Source organism: Xenopus laevis, chromosome 5L, assembly GCF_017654675.1.
Source record: "Xenopus laevis strain J_2021 chromosome 5L, Xenopus_laevis_v10.1, whole genome shotgun sequence".
NCBI classification, from domain to species: Eukaryota; Metazoa; Chordata; class Amphibia; order Anura; family Pipidae; genus Xenopus; species Xenopus laevis.
Genome location: NC_054379.1, coordinates 109,769,249 through 109,790,189, shown reverse-complemented (window position 1 = coordinate 109,790,189; position 20,941 = coordinate 109,769,249). Strand labels below are relative to the sequence as shown.

At 39.7% G+C, this 20,941-nt stretch overlaps 1 protein-coding gene across 3 annotated transcripts in view; it reads left to right on the top strand.

Moving 5' to 3' along the window:
• The window catches only part of ovch2l.L (ovochymase 2 like [provisional] L homeolog), a 66,407-nt gene that overhangs the window by 26,152 nt on the left and 19,314 nt on the right, over positions 1-20,941 (top strand). Inside the window, 3 exon segments of one of the 3 annotated variants that reach the window (NM_001088873.1) lie at positions 4,559-4,696; positions 6,680-6,754; positions 16,864-19,900. In NM_001088873.1, coding sequence (NP_001082342.1) covers positions 4,559-4,696; positions 6,680-6,754; positions 16,864-17,720 — 1,070 coding nt within the window. In that variant the 3' untranslated portion in view covers positions 17,721-19,900. 3 annotated transcript variants of the gene reach the window in all.

Below are 20,941 nucleotides of genomic sequence, written 5' to 3'. Positions count from 1 at the left end.
TCCTCCAGCTGAAACTGCCTTTCAAAAATAGCTTGAAGGACCACTAGCTTTAGATCCCTGCCAGTGGGCATGTAAAAACTCCATGCCCACTCTGTGGCATCCCTATTTTACTGAACTACATACCCCAGCTGGGATCATTCAGCAGCAGCTGCAAAGTCACTGTTTTTGCATCCAGATGTAAAGGAACTTAAATGGATAGCACTGTATACCTCCTTGAACAATCGCTAGGGCTTGTGCTGAACATGCTTTTTGCCTATTGTCTGAATTACAAAAAAACTATGGTTTTTGTTACTCCTTAAAGGGATACTGTCATGGGAAAAAAAAAATCAAAACGCATCAGTTAATAGTGCTGCTCCAGCAGAATTCTGCACTGAAATACATTTCTCAAAAGAGCAAACAGATTTGTTTATATTTAATTTTGAAATCTGACATGGGGCTAGACATATTGTCAGTTTCCCAGCTGCCCCAGTCATGTGACTTGTGCACTGATAAACTTCAGTCACTCTTTACTGCTGTACTGCAAGTGGGAGTGATACCACCCCCCCGAGCATCCTAACAACAGAACAATTGGAAGGTAACCAGATAACAGCTCCCTAACACAAGATAACAGCTGCCTGGTAGTTCTAAGAACATCGCTCAATCAAAAAATCCAGGTCCCACTGCGACACATTCAGTTATATTGAGTAGGAGAAACAACAGCCTGTCAGAAAGCAGTTCCATTCTAAAGTGCTGGCTCTTTCTGAAAGCACATGGCCAGGCAAAATGGTCTGAGATGGCTGCCTACACACCAATATTACAACTAAAAAAATACTTTTGCTGGTTCATGAATAACATTTTATATTGTAGAGTGAATTATTTGCAGTGTAAACATTGTAATTTAGAAATAAAAACTAGATCATAAAAATCATGACATAATCCCTTTAAACTAAACAGGGCAAACAGGGAAACATAAGCTAACCACCATTCGAGGTTGATAATTACATTCCGAGTGCAGAGATAAACTCATATGTAATGGATTACGGTTTATACAGTATGTAAGTCATAACAGAAATGCCAAAGGGGAGATCAGAGGGAGTTTTTTTATACGTAGCTCGTGGTATCTATTGTTAAACTAGCTCAGCTAATTACAAGCGACTTATTAAAGGGGTTGTTCACCTTTGAGTTAGCTTTTAGTATGACGTAGAGACTGATATTCTGAGACAATTTGCAATGGGTTTTCATTTTCTATTATTTGTGTTTTTTGAGTTATTTAGCATTTTATTCAGCACCTCCCCAGTTTCCAATTTTACCCTAGCAACCATGCTATGACTTGAATAACAGACTCGCATATGAATGGGAGAGGGCCTGAATAGAAAGATGAGTAACACAAAGCAGCAATAACAATACATTTGTAGCCTTACAGAGCATTTGTGTTTTAGATGGGGTCAGTGACCCCATTTGAAAAGTCACAAGCAGAATGTACGTAATTCAAAAAACTATAAAAAATAAATAAATAATGAAGATATATTGAAAAGTTGATTTATATTGGCCATTCTATATCAGACTGAAAGTTAACTTAAAGTTGAACCCACAGTGTGAAAGCAAAACACGTTTATGTTACTGCTTTATAAAAAATTTATGGAATGGAAGAATAGGCAGAATGCATTATAGAATAAGTTCTATTTATTTTTCTCATGTTAAAATACATATATGTGGGTGTATACTGTATAGTTCATAATGGCGAAGATTTAGTTGCTATATTTCTGTAAGTTTTCTTAACTAAAGTGCCCACCGGTTAATTGGCTGTGCTCTGGTGTTGGTTTTCTATCTGAAATCTGTCTGCATGAATACTAATTCCCACCTTTCCTTCTCTCTTTTTTTCTTTTCTACTTTTGTCTCCTTTTTAAATGGATGCTCTGCTCTCTTGCCTTTTTAAAGAAACAGAAAAGGATTCCAGGATGAGCTGAAGACTGGAATAAGATCTGTTTACAAAATGGCCTGTTGCACTTGATAATGCAGAAGATGGTCTTTGTGCCATTCAGACAGAAGGGTGTATGTGTAACACACACTATAGACTCCATGCTAGAACTGAACACACCATATCAGTCTCAGGCTCAGTCTTACACAGTGCCCCATTTATGCCAGAAGAAATAAGTTATTATACAAAGTGGATTACCTGCTTGCAGGCCGGTTGAACGTTTTTTAAAATTATTTTTCCGATGTTCTGGTTTTTTTTTTAATAAAAAGTGCACTTTTTCTAAACTGCTCGGTGTACTGGACATTGCATTTGGAAAATGATTAATTACCAGTATTGTTTTTCTTATCCATTATTTGTGTAATGTCTTTGGTTATGATGTCGTGTTTTGTATTGCAGTGGAATTGTTTTTCTGCTTTCTAACTGAAGAAATGATTAATTTTTTGTAACAAACATACTTTGTTAATGTGAAAGCACAGAAATGTGACTTAAAAGCCCATTTGACATTCTGATTGCAGTCCTACAGGGCCGCTGATACAATAGGTAATTTACTAACTGCAGGATAGGGTGCAAAGTACAGGTGTAAACTGCTCATTTTTGCACTTTTGCCCTTTTCTGAATTATCACAGGCCTCTAAAATGAAGTGCAGAAAACCGCATGTGCCCCCATGAAGAAATTGCTGCCTGCATTCAGCAGAGCTATATTCATGAGATATAAGAGGGGGTCCCCTAACTTGCATGTAATTTATACGCAAAAGTTATGGAGCACCACCCACTGCAGGGAGCAGCTAGGCCCCATATTTGTCACTTACCCTATGGAAGACGGTAATGACAAAGCTGCCTTACACCTGCATTTCTGCTCTGCTTTGCATCTAGCATCTGCTGTAGCACTGGATTTGCAATCAGATATAAACACTTTTTATAGAAAACTAAAGGGCACTGTATTATGCTTTTTGGTGCTCTAGCACTTGTGTCCATGTTCAGGCAATAGAAAAAAATGCCACTTTGCCTAAAAAAAGACACTAGTCATGTAAAACTTTCTGAGCTCAATAGTCATGTAAAACCTTCTGAGCTCAATAGTCATGTAAAACCTTCTGAGCTCAATACTTTTTCTATTTGCCCAAACACAGACTGGAGAAAAGTAGTAAATCTGCCCATAAGTGTACACTAAAAGGGACACTATTGCACTTAATAAACTTTGCACACTGCTTGTTATCCATTTGCAAGTGGCACCCACTATATTATTTCACAAAGGGTGCTATTTACATATTTAAACTAAGGCTTTCCTTGTACTGTGCACATGCATGGGAACATTTTCGTTTTACATATTATTGGCTTTAGCCTCCCCCTTTAAGGGCAATTGGGAGGGATTTCAGGAGTTTTGTCAGACACCAGCTAAGCTATTTATCACTAAAACTTAGGGGCATATTTATCAGGGGCATATTTATCAAGGGTCGAATTTCACATTTGAAAAACTTTGAAATTTGAATTCAAAAAGACCAATCGAAATTAAGTCGAATAGGTCTGTTTTCAATTGAATAGGTCAGTTTTCGTCCAAATTCGAATCGTACGAATCAAAGTAATATCGCATTCGATAGGATTCGAATCCAAGATTTTTTTCATGAAAATTTTCAAAGTCCACCAATTGACTCCAAATAGGTTCTAGGAGGTCCCCCATAGGCTTAAACAGCAATTCGGCAGGTTTTAGATGGCAAATAGTCGAAGTCGAATTTTGAAAGAGACAGCACATGATAAATTTTGATATTCGAATTTATGAATTTTTTTCAAATTGAAAAAAAAAAATAGCTCAAAATTTGAATTATTTAAATTCGAAAATTCACCTCGACCTTAGATAAATCTGACCCTTATAATTAAGGGAATGTGAAATTACAGAGTTATCTTAATAGGAAACAATTGATTGTAAGGCAGTTCAAAGTTGACACATGTCCCAATTCAAAGAAAATTAGAAAATGGTTCATCAATCAGTAGTTTAATACTGAATTAAGTATATAACAAGGGACTTTTGTACATGCTGTACTCCTTGAGGGTTAGTAATATTATCCGTTATTCCTTCGGATACTACAGTGCATACAATGATTGCATTACTTTATTTATGATATTCATGATATACTGTGCTGTAACACTGTTCCTGTTTCTTTACAAAATATTTATTTCTGTGCCTCTTTGCAGGGAAAATAGTTTATAATCTGCTATTTATTGGTGGTGGAGTCCAAAGCAGATACACAGATACAAAATGAACTCTTTTCATTATAATGCAATGGGTTCTTTTTTTCATTAGTTACATCTTCTTTAGATTTTTCAGCAATATTTGTGCAAAATATTGTATGTCTTGGGAAGAATATTATATGTTGAAAAAAGGTAAGTAAAGAATCAGCATGGTGCACTGTTAATCGAATTTATTTATAGTATTTTTCAACTTGGTGTATCTATTTTCAATACTTGGAGTTGATTTCAATGTGCACCCCACATTCAAGTCAAGAAGATGCAAGAGCTAGATTACAATAGATCTTACATTTTATGGGGGTTCATAGACCAGGGTATTTCTAGAGCTGCATTGTTTGACCACAACATATTTGTTTTTTAGTTGTTGACTGCAAAAAGCCAAAGGAGATAGAGAATGGATTCATCACCTACTCCACAGCAGAAAACCGAACCACATACCAGTCCAGCTTTAACTATTCCTGCAGGGAACCTTACTACATGATGGTCCCAAACATAACACGTAGGTGGATTTCTAAAGGGCTACAACCACTCTCACAAAAAAATGGTTGCCATAATCTATTGTCTTTTGAAGACATGCAGATTTACAGTACTTGGGTTCAAGACTGTGTCTCAGCTGATTATACTGTACTTGTATCAATGTGACAAAACAATCTGTTCCAGGAATTTCCTGTTTAGTAGACTTTAAACCAAAGCACAGTATTTACTGTTACAAAGGATGCACATACATGGTGCATGAAATATTTCTCCTAAAAGTACCTGCAAATGCAGAGGAGCTTGTTCATATCCATTTTGTCCAAACCCTGTGAAGAATAAACATCATAATTATGCAAATGTATATCTGGTATAATTTACTGTTAAAACCATAAACCCATCTAGATCCCTTTTGTCCTTTAGAAACAATATGCATACTAAACCATGACTTTTAAATGTAGCCGTACACAGATAGACATAGCCCCATTGTTTTTCAGGGACCAGGAAAAAAGGTTTAAAATCTAGCAACTTAAAGGAGAACTAAACCCCCTTTCTAATAAAAACCCCTGACCTCCATAGTCCTCCATCCCTGCTCCCCCTCTCACTGGAGTTAACACAAGTAAATACCCCTAAACCGGTAATTTCCCCTTGTTGCAGAGTCAGCACAGTGGAGCTCACGGGGGCCATTTTCAGACGCTTCAGTAATCTTCGGGTCTTCTTCCGGTGCTTTGGTAATTTTCGTCACTTCGGGAAAATGCTCCAACTGCGCATGCGCCGATATGGAGCTTCCTTACTGATATTACTGAAGTGGCTAAAGATGGCCCCCGTGAGCGTTTATTAACGCCTATGTGGGGGGAAGCAAGAAGGGGGGATTATGGAGGGTAGGGGTTTTTATTAGAGAGGGGATTTAGTTCTCCTTTAAAGCTTAAAGGGGTTGTTCACCTTTGGGTTAACTTTTAGTATGTTGTAGAGAGTGATATTCTGATACAATTTGTAATTGGTTTCCATGTTTTATTATTTGTGTTTTTTAAGTTATTTAGCTTTTTATTCAACAACGCTCTAGTTTGCAATTGCAACAATATGGTTGCTATGGTTCAAATTACCCTAGCAACCATGCATTGATTTAAATTAGAGACTGGAATATGAATAGGAGAGCACATGAATAGAAAGACGAGTAATAAAAAGTAGCAATGACGATAAATCTGTAACCTTACAGAGCATTTGTTTTTTAGATGGAATCAGTGCCCCATTTTGAAGACTGGAAACAGTCAGAAGAAGAAGGCAAATAATTTTAAAGCTATTCACTATCTTAAGAGACGAGCTTAATTCACTAATTACAGAAGGCAACAATTATAGTGTAAAAAAAAATATGTAGAATCTTGGAAATGCACCAATTGAAATGCATTAGTAATTAGTGGGACTGGATGACAATGGTGTAAATGAGGAGAAACCTAAAATGCAGGAATTTAAAATCAACATTTGACTGTAGTTCAAGTTTAGGGAGTAGGGTTCTATGCAACTATGTAAGAGAACCACTCCAAGTGATGATCAGATCCCTCTCATTTTTGTGTAGGAGGACTATACTAACAAACACCTGTCCTTTTTATAACTTATAATTTTCCCTCCTGCATATAAATAAATTGTGAAGTTTTCTAAACCCATTAAAGACTGCTAAGCAGTGGATTTGGAAATGATTTTCATAATATAGACTTGATGTCAGTCATATAACTTTGCTTAAGGTTAATTTTTAGTGAAGAGTTGCATTTCCCTCGACATGGTTTTACAGGAGGATTTGCCAACGTTTTGTTATATTAGTCACACAGCAAGGAAACCTCTGTGTAATAAGAAAAGAAATGTAGCCCTGCAAGTTTAGTGCAGGCAGAGAATTCATTTAATATCTACCAATTCTACAACAAAACAGGGAATGTTTTGATAAAATGTATTAACAAATATATTATATAGTACAAACTATTCCTTTCTGACATAACCAGTATCTGCATTTGTCCTACAGTTGTGTATACTTGTGATGCAAGCGGAGAGTGGACTAGCCAGGAGATTGGAGCAAAGATTCCTACTTGTCAGCCAGGTACAGACCCAGTTTATACAAAAATTGCTATTAACACCATTCACAATCAGTTACATTGTTTATGTTTAACATCAGATTAGTACATCTAAAATATTTTTTTTGATTATTTAAAAAATATTCTTAGTATCATAAAATGTATTTAGTGTCTTTATAGTTTGTTTATTTCTACTTTTTCCAAGATTTTTTCCAAGATCAAAAGAGACGCATTTATTTTTAGAGTAACAAGCTGCAAAACTGGACACTTTTGATTAATTTAGGTTATATGAAGGCTCAAATCAAACATTCTTAAACTCAAAACCAAATGCCATTGTATGGCATTATTTGCTGTTAAGTTTGCTTTTTTTACTTTCATTTATATGGGCTGTTTAGTCATAGAGTGAAAAAGAAAACATTCAAATTTGCCTTTTTAGAGCGAACATATAACCGTGTGCTATGATTCATTTGTAATGGCTACTTAGGTTAATTGTTCATTTGCTAAATCATATCATATAATCTGTGCAAATTTGAGATGGTAATTCAAATAGTTATGTTCAATATAATAATCAATTAAATGTGGTCAATAGTTAAATTATTCAATATTGAATTATGCAACTTAACACTCCACAAGGCCTAAAGTATTTTTTTGTATTTTCCATAATATCCAAATTATCCAAATCCATATAAATCCAAATAAGTCAAGGTGCTTTTCACAGTCACATCTGAAATAGATTTTTTTCACTGTTGTGAATTATTTGTTGTATAGCGTGTGCTACATGGCTTTAGGTGAATAGATAGCTAGTGCTACACACAGATACAAAATTAAAAATAAAACATTTATAATCATTTCAGATCCATCATCGTCTTAATATTTAGGCAATTACAGTAGTATGTGTTCATTCAGTTTGCGTTTGTTTACATTGTGGTAGAAATTATCTTTTCATAGTAATATATAAAAAAGCCCTACAAATACTCTCATGGCCTTTTTACATATACAGGTATGGGACCTGTTATCCGGAATGCTCGGGACCTGGGGGTTTTCTGGATAACTGATTTATCTGTAATTTGGATCTTCATACCTTGTCTACTAAAAAATCTTGGAAAGATTAAAGAAACTCAATAGGCGGGTTTTGCTTCTTATAAGGATTAATTCTATCTTAGTTTGGATCACCTACAAGGCACTATTTTATTACATAGAAAAAGGAACTAATGTTTAAAAATCTGGATTATTTGGATAAAATTATATTTATGGGAGAGGACTATCCCATTATTTGGAGCTTTCTGGAAAATGGGTTTTTGTATAACAGATCCTATACCTATATGTATTCCCAAAGGGTCAAAAAATAAAATAAAACAATGGTTTCCTCCGCAGCTGTAAATCAACTAGGTTATATTTTGAAATTAGGTAAACAAATGCTGTAAAAAACAACAAAACTGTAACTATAAATATTTAAAGATTACAAAAAGGGAAAATTATATGAGACATTTCTCTCCAGCAACTGAATGACTTGAAAATCCTAATTTAAATGACAAATTGTACCAGATTGACAAGGGACATGGGTGAGTGTTGGCCAAGACACTTTCATTGAATTGATGAATGTACTCCACTGTACCCCACTGTAACTCCAGTAAAATATCTCTTGGTGCCTTGCACTATTTGTAATGGGGATGAACATCTAAGCATGTTTCCCAAAGAGAAGTTCAGCTTTAGGACAGTAGCCGTCGATTGAGGGACAGAAGGAAATACTCTGTTTATTTATATTATAATTGGCTTGCAGAGTTCGATGAACTGTACCTAGCCTTTTTCTAAAGCTCCATCTATTAAGGATTTAGGACACATAAAGATACTGAGGATTTATGACATAAATCAGATAAAAAAAATCCAAAATTGTTAGAGAAAAGTAATGATATTTTGCGGAATGCAATGGTAGCAACATAACTATTCTATGATCAGGGTATAGGGAGAGAGTGACGTTAGGGAAAACAGTGCTGGTAAGCTTTCAGGGTTTGCAAATATTATTATTAAATAAAGCCTTTTTCATTATTATACTACTTGTGGGTGCAAGATTATTTATTACATATGCATGGGCCTTGTTTTTAATGCCTACATTCAGGTGCATATTTACAATGCAGCAGTATTCTTTCTCTGTCATACCGATGGTCAGTAGCCTAAGTCCAGCCTTAAACCATAAACGCATGCAAAATAAAACATTCTTTATCCATTAAAAGGCAAAGAAGCCGTAGTCTGCAGATCTCTTATCTTCTGAGTTTTGGACAGTAGGGATGTAGCGAACGTCGGAAAAAAAGTTCGCGAACATATTCGCGAACTTGCGCAAAAACGCGAGCGGTTCGCGAACGGTTCGCGAACCCCATAGACTTCAATGGGAAGGCGAACTTTAACATCTAAAAAAAAAATTTCTGGCCAGAAAAATGATTTTAAAGTTGTTTAAAGGGTGCAACGACCTGGACAGTGGCATGCCAGAGGGGGATCAAGGGCAAAAATGTATCTGAAAAATCTGCCTGTGTGTGCTTGGAAGAGATAGTGTAGGGGGAGAGCTGTTAGTGATTTCAGGGACAGATGATAGTAAGTTTGCTGGCTAGTAATCTGCTTGATACTGCTCTGTATTGGAGGGACAGAAGTCTGCAGGGATTTGAGGGACATTTTAGCTTAGGTAGCTTTGCTGGCTAGTAATCTACTGTTCTCTTTAAACAACTGCCATACGTTGACCTTGTAGGCATTGTTTGCCCAGTTTTTTTGGACGCAGCCACTGAAGCACAGTTGCCAGAAAAAATATGCCATATAAATGCTGAAAATAGTAATTTTTCGCCATACGTTGACCTTGTAGACATTGTTTTCCCAGTTTTTTTGGTTGCAGCCACTGAAGCACAGTTGCCAGAAAAAATATGCCATATAAATGCTGAAAATAGTCATTTTTTGCCATACGTTGACCTTGTAGGCATTGTTTGCCCAGTTTTTTTGGTCGCAGCCACTGAAGCACAGTTGCCAGAAAAAATATGCCATATAAATGCTGAAAATAGTCATTTTTTGCCATATACGTTGAGTCAACGTATGGCAAAAAATGACTATTTTCAGCATTTATATGGCATATTTTTTCTGGCCTCTGTGCTTCAGTGGCTGCGGCCAAAAAAACTGGGCAAACAATGCCTACAAGGTCAACGTCGTTGACCTTGTAGGCATTGTTTGCCCAGTTTTTTTGGCCGCAGCCACTGAAGCACAGAGGCCAGAAAAAATATGCCATATAAATGCTGAAAATAGCCATTTTTTGCCATACGTTGACTCAACGTATATGGCAAAAAATGACTATTTTCAGCATTTATATGGCATATTTTTTCTGGCCTCTGTGCTTCAGTGGCTGCGACCAAAAAAACTGGGCAAACAATGCCTACAAGGTCAACGTCGTTGACCTTGTAGGCATTGTTTGCCCAGTTTTTTTGGCCGCAGCCACTGAAGCACAGAGGCCAGAAAAAATATGCCATATAAATGCTGAAAATAGTCATTTTTTTGGTCGCAGCCACTGAAGCACAGTTGCCAGAAAAATTATGCCATATAAATGCTGAAAATATGCATTTTTTTGGTTGCAGCCACTGAAGCACAGAGGCCAGAAAAATTATGCCATATAAATGCTGAAAATATAAATTTTTTTGGTTGCAGCCACTGAAGCACAGAGGCCAGAAAAATTATGCCATATAAATGCTGAAAATATGCATTTTTTTGGTTGCAGCCACTGAAGCACAGAGGCCAGAAAAATTATGCCATATAAATGCAGAAAATATGCATTTTTTTGGACGCAGCCACTGAAGCACAGTTGCCAGAAAAAATATGCCATATAAATGCTGAAAATAGTCATTTTTTGCCATACGTTGACCTTGTAGACATTGTTTGCCCAGTTTTTTTGGTTGCAGCCACTGAAGCACAGAGGCCAGAAAAAATTAAACCAGTAGGGTTTGCACCCTAGTTTGTAACGGTGGCGGAGGGAGGAGGAGGACGCTAAAGGACAGCTGTGTGTGGAGTCATGAGGCTTGAAGAGAAGGACAGCTGCATAGAAGTCAGAACAAGTCTTCCGGCGTGCAGTAACCCTCCGAGATCCACCCCTCATTCATTTTAATAAAGGTCAGGTAATCGACACTTTTGTGACCTAGGCGAGTTCTCTTCTCAGTTACAATCCCTCCTGCTGCACTGAAGGTCCTTTCTGAGAGCACACTTGAGGCTGGGCAAGACAAGAGGTTCATGGCAAATTGTGACAGCTCTGGCCACAGATCAAGCCTGCGCACCCAGTAGTCCAGGGGTTCATCGCTCCTCAGAGTGTCGATATCTGCAGTTAATGCCAGGTAGTCCGCTACCTGCCGGTCGAGGCGTTCTTTGAGGGTGGATCCAGAAGGGTTGTGGCGCTGCCTTGGACAGAAAAACATTTGCATGTCTGACGTTACAGACTGGCCAAAGGGCTTTGTCCTTGCAGGTGTGCTCGTGGCAGGATTACTGGCACCTCTGCCCCTGGAATGTTGATGAGTTCCTGAAGTGACATCACCCTTAAAAGCATTGTACAACATGTTTTGCAGGCTGGTTTGTAAATGCCGCATCTTTTCGGACTTGTGGTATGTTGGTAACATTTCTGACACTTTATGCTTGTACCGAGGGTCTAGTAGCGTTGCGACCCAGTACAGGTCCTTCTCCTTAAGCCTCTTGATACGGGGGTCCTTCAACAGGCATGACAGCATGAAAGACCCCATTCTCACAAGGTTGGATGCAGAGCTATCCATCTCCGCTTCCTCATTATCAAGGACTGCATCATCCACGGTCTCCTCCCCCCAGCCACGTACAAGACCAGGGGTCCCCAAAAGGTCACCACTAGCCCCCTGGGAAGCCTGCTCCTGTTGGTCCTCCTCCTCCTCCTCCACAAAGCCACCTTCCTCCTCTGACTCCACTTCTGGCACCTCTCCCTGCGTTGCAGCAGGTGCCTGGGTTCGTTCTGGTGATTCCGACCAGAAATCGTGCGCTTCCAGCTCCTCGTCACGCTGGTCTACAGCCTCATCTGTCACTCGTCGCACGGCACGCTCCAGGAATAAAGCGAAGGGTATTAGGTCGCTGATGGTGCCTTCGGTGCGACTGACCATATTTGTCACCTCTTCAAAAGGTCGCATGAGCCTGCAGGCATCGCGCATAAGCACCCAGTAACGGGGGAAAAAAATCCCCAGCTGTGCAGATCCAGTCCTACCACCCAGTTCAAAAAGGTACTCGTTGACGGCCCTTTGTTGTTGCAGCAGACGTTCCAACATAAGGAGCGTTGAATTCCAGCGAGTCTGGCTGTCAGAAATCAAACGCCTGACTGGCATGTTGTAGCGCTGCTGAATGTCAGCAAGGCGTGCCATGGCTGTGTAGGAACGTCTGAAATGGGCCGACACCTTTCTGGACTGGGTGAGAACGTCCTGGAATCCTGGGTACTTGGAGACAAAACGTTGGACTATTAAATTTAACACATGTGCCATGCAGGGCACATGTGTTAAATTGCCTAGTCTCAACGCTGCCAACAGATTGCTTCCATTGTCACACACCACTTTTCCGATCTGCAGTTGGTGTGGGGTCAGCCACCGATCGGCCTGTGACTGCAGAGATGACAGGAGTACAGATCCGGTATGGTTTTTGCTTTCCAGGCACGTCATCCCCAAGACAGCGTGACAACGGCGTACCTGGCACGTCGAATAGCCTAGGGGGAGCTGGGGGTGCACAGGTGTGGAGGAGGAGAAGGAGGACCCAGCAGCAGAGTAAGAAGAAGAAGAAGACGAGGTAGAGAGCGATGGAGGAGTAGAGGTGGTGGCAGAACCGCGTGCAATCCGTGGCGGTGACACCAACTCCACTGTTGTTGTTGAGCTACCCATTCCCTGCTTCCCAGCCATTACCAAGTTCACCCAGTGGGCAGTGTAGGTGACATACCTGCCCTGACCATGCTTGGAGGACCATGCGTCAGTAGTCATATGGACCTTTGGCCCAACACTAAGTGACAGAGATGCGGTAACTTGGCTCTGCACATGTTGGTACAGGTGTGGTATTCCCTTTTTAGAAAAAAAATTGCGGCTGGGTACCTTCCACTGCGGTGTCCCAATTGCTACAAATTTGCGGAAGGCCTCAGAGTCCACCAGCTGGTATGGTAAAAGCTGGCGGGCTAAGAGTGCAGACAAGCCAGCTGTCAGACGCCGGGCAAGGGGGTGACAGTCAGACATTGGCTTCTTACGCTCAAACATGGCCTTCACAGAAACTTGGCTGGTGGCAGATGACTGGGAATGGGAACAGGTGGTCAAGGTGGAAGGCGGAGTGGAGGGTGGTTCAGACGGGTCAAGGAGAGCAGAGGTAGAGCAGTAAGATGCTGGACCAGAAGGAGTGTGGCTTTTAGTTTGCCTGTTGCCTTTGAGGTGTTGCTCCCAAAGTGCTTTGTGCTTGCCGCTCATGTGCCTTCGCATAGAAGTTGTACCTATGTGGCTGTTGGGCTTACCAAGGCTCAGTTTCTGACTGCACTCATTGCAAATTACAATGCTTTTGTCAGAGGCACACACATTAAAAAAATCCCACACTGCTGACTTTTTGGAAGTGTGCGATCTGGCGGTAACAGTAGAAGTTGGCGGCATTGGCGGCAATGGCGGGTGCGTTGGCCGGCTGAACACAGGTGCCGATACATGTTGTTGCCCTACTGATCCCTGCGGGCTGTCCTCCCTGCTTCTTCTAAGTCTTATTCTCCTACTGCCTCTCTGACTCTCCGTCTCTCCATCTGAACTACCCTCCTCTTGCTCTCTTCTACTAGGCACCCACAAAACATCAATCTCCTCATCATCATTCTCCTCAGATGCATCAATTTCTTCTGACACATCACAGAAGGAAGCAGCAGCGGGGACCTCCTCCTCATCACTCATTATGTCCATCTCTGTCGTGTTCTCTGCCAGAATTAAATCTGGTGTAAGGTCCTCATCTCCTTCATCTTCTTCTGGCAATAATGGTTGCGCATTACTCAGTTCAAGAAACTCATGGGAAAATAACTCCTCTGACCCCAGTGAAGAAGGGGCACCGGTGGTGGAGGAAGTGTTACGTGGGGTGGCCATAGCAGTGGAGGATGAGGAGGATGTTGTGGTAAAGTTAGAAACGGTAGAGGATGGGGTGTGCTGTGTAAGCCAGTCAACTACCTCTTCAGCATTTTGGGAGTTCAGGGTCATTGGCTTTTTAAAACTGGGCAATTTGCTAGGGCCACAGGATTGCATAGCAGCACGGCCCCTAGCACGGCCTCTGCGTGGCGGCCTGCCTTTGCCTGGCATTATTTTTTAAAAAACAACAACAACAACAAAAACTCAGTTGGTTTTTCTGGAAACGATAATACACACAGCTAGATGGCGGGTTGAAGAAAACAGTGTGCAAATAATGCCTACAAGGTCAACGTATACACTACTACAGCGGTGGATACGGATTACGTAAAATATATTATGGCTGCTTGAAAAAAGTCACTCCGGTGTTTTTTCTGGAGACGGTAATATTATGGATATTTAGACAGAATGTGAACAAGGTCACACAGCTAGATGGCGGGTTGAAGAAAACACTGTGCAAATAATGCCTACAAGGTCAACGTATACACTACTACAGCGGTGGATACGGATTACGTAAAATATATTATGGCTGCTTGAAAAAAGTCACTCCGGTGTTTTTTCTGGAGACGGTAATATTATGGATATTTAGACAGAATGTGAACAAGGTCACACAGCTAGATGGCGGGTTGAAGAAAACACTGTGCAAATAATGCCTACAAGGTCAACGTATACACTACTACAACGGTGGATACGGATTACGTAAAATATATTATGGCTGCTTGAAAAAAGTCACTCCGGTGTTTTTTCTGGAGACGGTAATATTATGGATATTTAGACAGAATGTGAACAAGGTCACACAGCTAGATGGCGGGTTGAAGAAAACACTGTGCAAATAATGCCTACAAGGTCAACGTATACACTACTACAGCGGTGGATACGGATTACGTAAAATATATTATGGCTGCTTGAAAAAAGTCACTCCGGTGTTTTTTCTGGAGACGGTAATATTATGGATATTTAGACAGAATGTGAACAAGGTCACACAGCTAGATGGCGGGTTGAAGAAAACACTGTGCAAATAATGCCTACAAGGTCAACGTATACACTACTACAACGGTGGATACGGATTACGTAAAATATATTATGGCTGCTTGAAAAAAGTCACTCCGGTGTTTTTTCTGGAGACGGTAATATTATGGATATTTAGACAGAATGTGAACAAGGTCACACAGCTAGATGGCGGGTTGAAGAAAACACTGTGCAAATAATGCCTACAAGGTCAACGTATACACTACTACAGCGGTGGATACGGATTACGTAAAATATATTATGGCTGCTTGAAAAAAGTCACTCCGGTGTTTTTTCTGGAGACGGTAATATTATGGATATTTAGACAGAATGTGAACAAGGTCACACAGCTAGATGGCGGGTTGAAGAAAACACTGTGCAAATAATGCCTACAGGGCAAATAATGCCTAAACGGTCAACTTATACACTACTACAGCGGTAGTAAAATAAAAAAAAGTAAAATAAAAAAAAAATGAATATTAAAAAAAAAAATTAAAGTTGGTGCTGCTGAACTACTAGGAGCAGCAGATTAGCACACCAGTCCCACTCCCCAACACTGCTAGACTAATAGCACTGGGCTCTTATAGTAGTAGTAGTAGTAGTAGTAAAACAACAAAAAAATAAATAAAAGCAGTCCTTACAAGGACTACTGTTATTGCAGCAGTCAGCAGATGAGATCAGAAGCAGGACAGCTGCCCACTGCAGCTACATACAGAGCACTGCAGTAGAAGGTAGATTACTAGCCAGCAAAGCTACCTAAGCTAAAATGTCCCTCAAACCCCTGCAGACTTCTGTCCCTCCAATAACAGAGCAGTATCAAAACGATTACTAGCCAGCAAACTTTCAACTGTCCCTGAAATCACTAACAGGCAGCAGCTCTCTCCCTACACTATCTCTTCAGCACACACAGGCAGAGTGAAAAAACGCTGCAGGGCTTCGGTTTTTATAGGGAAGGGGAGTGGTCCAGGGGAGAGCTTCCTGATTGGCTGCCATGTACCTGCTGGTCTGGGGTGAGAGGGCAAAAAAAAGCGCCAACAATGGCGAACCCAAAATGGCGAACGTCGCGCGACGTTCGCGAACTTCCGGCGAGCGCGAACACCCGATGTTCGCGCGAACAAGTTCGCCGGCGAACAGTTCGCGACATCTCTATTGGACAGTAAATATCGTCTCTCACATCAGCATCATTTTACTAGTTAATGTTTCTAAAACCATGAAGTCATGAACATTAGCATTAATAAAGTATATGAATTCTGACAGCATAATGTTCCAAAAACATCCAATACTATATCTTCACAACGTGACATTCTTTTCCAGTCAGTCACGGTTTCCTAAGGAACCCTGGTGTTTATACGTGATCCTTAGTCTAGGAATGCCAGGACATAGCTGTGGTTTTAAGTTGTATTTCAGCATTTAATATGTGGCTATTACTTGACTTAAAAAAAGTCAACACACATGAGATGGCATGGAGGCAGCTTTTTCATATTCTGCCTGCCTGCTGCTTCATTCTGTTGCCTCTCTGTCGTGGTTTTTGCGGTGGCTTTTGGAGACAGCGTGCATTGCAAGAACTTTCCTCGAAGACTTTCACTTTATGACTAAGGGTCTGGAAGATATTACATTGGCACACAGTCCATTTGCTTCGAACTATAGCAGAATAACATATCGTGCTGGAAAAGACCCAACATTCACCAGAAGGTATTCAGATTTTCAAATAAGCAATGATGAATAGTGTCACTGTACATTGATACATCATTGCTAGTAGATTATGCCATTGCATTGCTTGTTTGGTAAAAAGACACAAAATATAGTAACATTCTGTATTATAATATTTTCATACAGGGTTCATCTAGCTCCTTTCTTAGTATATAATTTGAGTTTCAATGGCAGTTTTGGCATAATCTGCATGAGTATATCTATCATAGTTTTTGTGAGAAAACCCCTTCAATGATACCATTATGTCCTTTTTTATCTTTATATTTGGGCAGTTTGTGGCAAACCAGCTCGGCCTCTCCCTGGAATAGTGAAGCGGATCATCGGAGGACGGAACGCAGAGCCAGGATTCTTCCCATGGCAAGTACTAATTGTTGTGGAAGATCTTTCACGAGTTCCTATGAACAAATGGTTTGGTGGTGGAGCTCTTATCTCAGACTCCTGGGTACTGACAGCTGCTCACAACTTAAGATCTCAACGTCGTGACAACACGGTGATGCCAGTTGCCAAAGAGCATGTCACCGTCTATTTGGGTTTGCATGATGTGCGAAGTAAGACAGATGCAGTAAACAGAACTATAGAGAAAATCATTTTGCATGAAATGTTTGACCCAGAGAGTTATAACCATGACATTGCCCTAGTGAAGCTGAATGAGAAGGTTATAATGAACCAGTATGTGATGCCAGTTTGCCTGCCAAAGCTTGAGCATGAGTTGGAAGGACCTCAGCCTAACACGCTAGGCCTTGTGGCAGGTTGGGGCATTTCCGATCCTAACATCACTGTAGATGAAGTTATCAGCTCGGGCATGAGGACACACTCTGCTATTCTACAGTATGTCAAGCTTCCAGTGGTGCTTCATGCAGTGTGCAAGGAAAGCTATGAATCCCGCTCAGGAAATTATAGCGTTACAGAGAATATGTTCTGTGCTGGTTATTATGAAGGGGGAAAAGACACCTGTCTCGGGGACAGTGGAGGTGCATTTATTATGCAGGACACTGACACAAAACGTTGGGTGGCACAGGGGTTAGTTTCTTGGGGTGGACCCGAAGAATGTGGGAGCAAGCAGGTTTATGGAGTCTATACCAAAGTATCTAATTTTGTGGATTGGGTAGATGATAATCTTAAATCCTAATCTGGCCAAATCTAAACTACACTATTATTATAAATTATATCTGTAAGACACATTATCAAAAGACAGAAAAAGGTCAGACAATCATAGCTCATATTTTTAACATATTGTATAAAAAGTATTTATGAGAATATTAAATAATACAGTATTTCTTTTTATATTGTTTTGCTTTTTTTTTAAACTGTTTTTACATTCAGGAGAGTGTGTAAAATACCCCAATCTTGGTATTCAGACTCAAAGCTCTGATAAGACCAACTTTGTCTTGAGCATAATGTGCAAAAAACCCATTTTAAATTTTTTTTTGTGCAATGTATGCACATGTGCAATTTAATATTGCTTGCTTCAGTAGAGTTATCGTAATGGGTTTTTTTGAAATACTGTAGTTATAGATGTGTTTCACTGTAGAATGCATATGCCTAGCAAGCAATATGGACTCTCCTGTGCATATGTATACTAGGGATAAGTGAATTTTTTCGCATTGTTTCGCCGCAGAAATGATGCCCATAGCCTCCAATGGGAGAAAAAAAATTGTTGTCCACAGACTTCAATGCGAATTTTCACTGGCTGCAAATTTTTGGCGAAGCGAAACGGGTCAAATTCGCCCATCCCTATTGTATAGATTTAAATTTACACAGAAAGAATGTTCTGATTTCTAAAGGAAAATCTCAAGAACAGAACTGACTAATTAAAGAAAATAATATAAGCTAAAACATGTACATTGGCTGTACAGTAGAGTAAAATTGGTACTAAATGCTGAAATTTAGCTTTATTGCACAGGGACATAACTTTGTGGGCCTTGTCCCCCCCCCTGAATAAATGTTTCCAGGGCTTCCCTCCATTGAAAAATCACAGGTAGCCAGCAGTGCATGCAAAATGCAAAATCGTGGCTCATCTACAGTTTTGTTTGTGTTGCAGGTCACCAGTGACCCCTGCACCCCTCTTCTTACAGGTACCCTGTAGTTGCTGGGTCAGTCATTTCTGTATAGTTATGCCACTGCACATTGCAGGATAGCAGCATAAAACAGAAAACAAGCTGGCAGTGTGGAGTTCTGATTCTAATCAAAGAGGAGCAGTGGCCTGGGGTCTGAAGTAGGTGGTTATAATCTCTAGGGGACCTCAATTGAATAAGCCTTACTTTGTCCTTTAATAGCAAAGCTTTTTTCAAATTTATATTTTAGCTGAGTCAGCTAATAGTGTTCCTCAGGCTGCAGAACCACAGGCCAGTTGGGTTCAATCTGTAACAGATGGATTGGTGCTGCACTTGTGCTGTGCATGGCCTAGAATATTTTTTTGCGTACATACTGTGCATGTAAATTCGAAAGTGAGATTTATCGGACCTCGACCATGGAAACAGTTCTAATTCATATATTCGCCACCTAAAACCTGACAAATTCATTTACAAGTCACCACAGAGGTCCAGTGACCCATTTAAATATGTTAATAGCCTTCCTGACATTGGAGTTTTTTTCGGAGGAAAATTCAATTTGAATTTCATTCGTATTCGATTCAATTACAAAACAAATGTTCGGTTCGTTCCCATTCGATCAAATTTTAGACGTTCAATTTTTTTTTCATAAATAACCACCCATTCCAATTGTGTGTACATTCGAATTTATTAGAATAAAAAATAATTCACATCAATTCAAAATTCGACCTTTGTTAAATCTGCCTTTTAATGTTCTGTTAGCATGCGTTGGTAAAAGCTGTGTGTTTGCTTCAGAAAGACTACAAGGGATGGGCGAATTTGACATATTTAGTTTCACCTAAAATTCGCCGCCAGCCAAAATATCGCAGATGCCCATTACAGTCCATGGGCGTCAAAGAAATGTTGTTGTGCGGCAAAGTTTTTTCTTTTGATACACAACGCCATACAAGTCTATGGGCGTCATTTTTGCGGCGAAACGAGAAAAAATTCGCCCATCCCTAACTACAATAATTTATATAAATATGCTTTATGGGGAAAGTGATTTGCAATAAATGTGCTCATAGATGATAATGTACATTTTTTATCTTATTACACTTTTAATACACTCCTACCAAAAAAGTCTTTCAAAGACATATGTATGCAGCTGTGGATACAACTGTACATTTCTTTGGCTGTTCTATGATTGTAAACTATTTTCCATTGTATGTTTTTGTATTTTTTTTAGTGCCTACATTTTTATAATAAAGATATATTGAGGTATCAGTATTCTGACATCATTTGTTGTGTTGACTTCATTTGAGCACTTATAGAAGCAAACTTAAAGAAATATTTGCATTTGCTCTATTATCAAAAATAACAAATAAAAAACAAACAAATACAAAAAGTATTGTAGAAATGATACCTATATTCATATTCCAGCCTCCTATTTAAATCAATACATGGTTGCTAAGGTAATTTGGACCCTAGTTACCAGATTGCTTAAGATTCAAACTCGAGAGCTGCTGAATAAAATGCTAAATAACTCAAAATTCTAAAAAATTAAACCTAATTGCAAATTGTCTCAGAATATCACACTCTACATCAGTGATCCCCAACCAGTAGCTCGTGAGCAACATGTTGCTCTCCAACCCCTCTGATGTTGCTCTCAGTGGCCTCAAAGCAGGAGCTTATTTTTGAATTCCAGGCTTGGAGGCAAGTTTTGGTTGTATAAAAACCAGGTGTACTGCCAAACAGAACCTCAATGTAGGTTGATAATACACATAGGGGCTACCAAATGGCCAATCACAGCACTTATTTGGCACCCCAAGAACATTTTTCATGCTAGTGTTGCTCCCCAACTCCTTTTACTTCTGAATGTTGCTCACGGGTTGAAAAGGTTGGGGATCCCTGCTCTACATCATACTAAATGTTAATGTAAAGGTGAACAACTCCTTTAACCATTTCTGTGCCCTAGACTGGCAGTTACCTGGCAGCCGTAGACACTTCATTTCCAGATTTTCTTTTGTTCATTTTGGAATCCAGAGTTGTCATCCTGCTGAGTGTTTTAATTTCGATAACAACATGGTACCTCTTCTTATATCTCAGTAATGCAGACAGGCTGTTATCAGTTCACCATCTTTATTTCACACACACACAGAGAGACTAGCTTCCCAGTCTGCTCCCACTATTCTCAAGGCTGCAGCATTCTAACATCCTTCAAAGGTAATTAACTTTATAAAATTTAACACAGCTTATGCAAATACACAACATCTTCCCCCCCCTCTATTATGCTTCAAAACCTGGAAACCTTTTAAAGTAC